Here is a 1,597-nt window from a genome sequence, read left to right as displayed (position 1 = left end):
GATTCCTCAAGCTGTAGATGAGTGGGTTGAGCATGGGGGTGAGGATGGTGTAGAAGGCGGACACCACTTTGTCCTTCTCTGGGGTGTGGTAGGAGTGGGGCAGCACGTTGGTGTAGAAGGCCGCCCCGTAGAACATGCTCACCACCGTGACGTGGGAGGAACACGTAGCAAAGGCTTTGCGCCGGCCCTCAGCAGAGTTCATCCGGTGGACAGTCAGGAGGATGCGCGTGTAGGACACGGAGATGACGGACAGAGGGAGCAGCAGCATCAGCACGCAGCAGGCATACATCAGGGTCTCGTAGAGCGACGTGTCTATGCACGACAACCTCAGCACGGCTGGGATCTCACAGAAAAAGTGATTGATCTCTCGGGAGCTACAGAAGGGGAAACTCATCGTGACAGGAGTCAGCATGAACCCATCCAAGGAGCCGCCCACCCAGGAGCCGAGCACCATGAATAAGCAGAGCCTGCGGTTCATGAGGAGAGGGTACCGGAGAGGGTCGCACACAGCCACGTACCGGTCATAGGCCATGAGACCCAGCAGGAAGAATTCCCCTCCCATCAGGGTCAGGTAGAGGAAGATCTGAAGTGCGCAGCCCGGGAAGGAAATGGTCTTGTCCTTGGACAGGAGGTCCTGGAGCATCTTGGGGACCGTGATACAGATGTAGATGGTGTCCATGATGGAGAGCTGGCTGAGCAAGAAGTACATGGGAGTGTGGAGGCGGGAGTCCACATGGATGAGCAGAATCATGACCACGTTGGCTGTTATGGCCACCACAAAGATGGAGAAGACTATTGCAAAGAGAAGCCCGGGGAAGGCAGGATGGGTGATGAGGCCTATGAGGACGAAGTTAGTGGAGTTCTGGAGAAGGCCCTCCATGCCCATGGTCCATGAGAGCTCCTTGGGCTATCAAGGCAGAAATCTGGCAGCTTATTTAATGACCTGACATGTAGGAAATAGTATGTCAGCAGCGTGTGATAAAGCAAAGATCACCTACTTCAGGATCATTTGAAATCCCGGTTTCAGTGTTAATGATCTGTATGATATTGGACAGAAAATTACTCTCAACTCAGTTTCATCATCTGTGAAAAGTCATCCTAGTTCTATACAGGCTGGATGTGAGATGTAAAGGTAGTAATTCATACAGTACCTGGTTTAGAATCGGCTTTTTATTTTGAACTATCTTCTGAATACATTTTATAATCTTACCACTTTAGATTGAAAGTTTTCTGAGGGTGGTTACCGTGCCTTATTTCCCATTTTGCCTTGCAATACATGGTTTGGGTTTAAATTGCTCTCTATCTCCATTAAGATGATTGTATTAAGATCATACACAGACATCTACTTGTGACTTATGAAATTGGTAGAAAATATCTAGATAACTGACTTTTTGGCTGCTGTTACTAAACAGCTTTACGAAGGTCTGCAACCTCACATTTGAGGTCAGGAGCCGCTGTCTTGTGGTTAGACTTTTGTCCTGCAAAGGGAGTTCATGTTTTAGTCATGGATTGCTGCGAGGCCTTGTGTCTATTTGTTCTCACAGACTAATATGGGGATCATAAATCTGGAAGGACCACCACAAACTGCTTCAGAGCA

At 48.8% G+C, this 1,597-nt stretch overlaps 1 protein-coding gene across 1 annotated transcript; it reads right to left on the bottom strand.

Annotated features, from left to right (window-relative positions):
• Window positions 1-7: 7 nt before the first annotated feature.
• LOC105541721 (olfactory receptor 2T2) lies at window positions 8-901 on the bottom strand (the record flags this gene model as incomplete). Its single annotated transcript, XM_011982879.1, has 1 exon — window positions 8-901. A coding segment is annotated over exon 1 (879 nt), but the record flags the coding sequence as incomplete, so codon positions are not given.
• Between the last annotated feature and the right edge of the window lie 696 nt (window positions 902-1,597).

Source organism: Mandrillus leucophaeus, unplaced genomic scaffold (assembly GCF_000951045.1).
Source record: "Mandrillus leucophaeus isolate KB7577 unplaced genomic scaffold, Mleu.le_1.0 Scaffold2430, whole genome shotgun sequence".
NCBI classification, from domain to species: domain Eukaryota; kingdom Metazoa; phylum Chordata; class Mammalia; order Primates; family Cercopithecidae; genus Mandrillus; species Mandrillus leucophaeus.
This window is presented reverse-complemented; position numbering and strand designations above follow the sequence as displayed.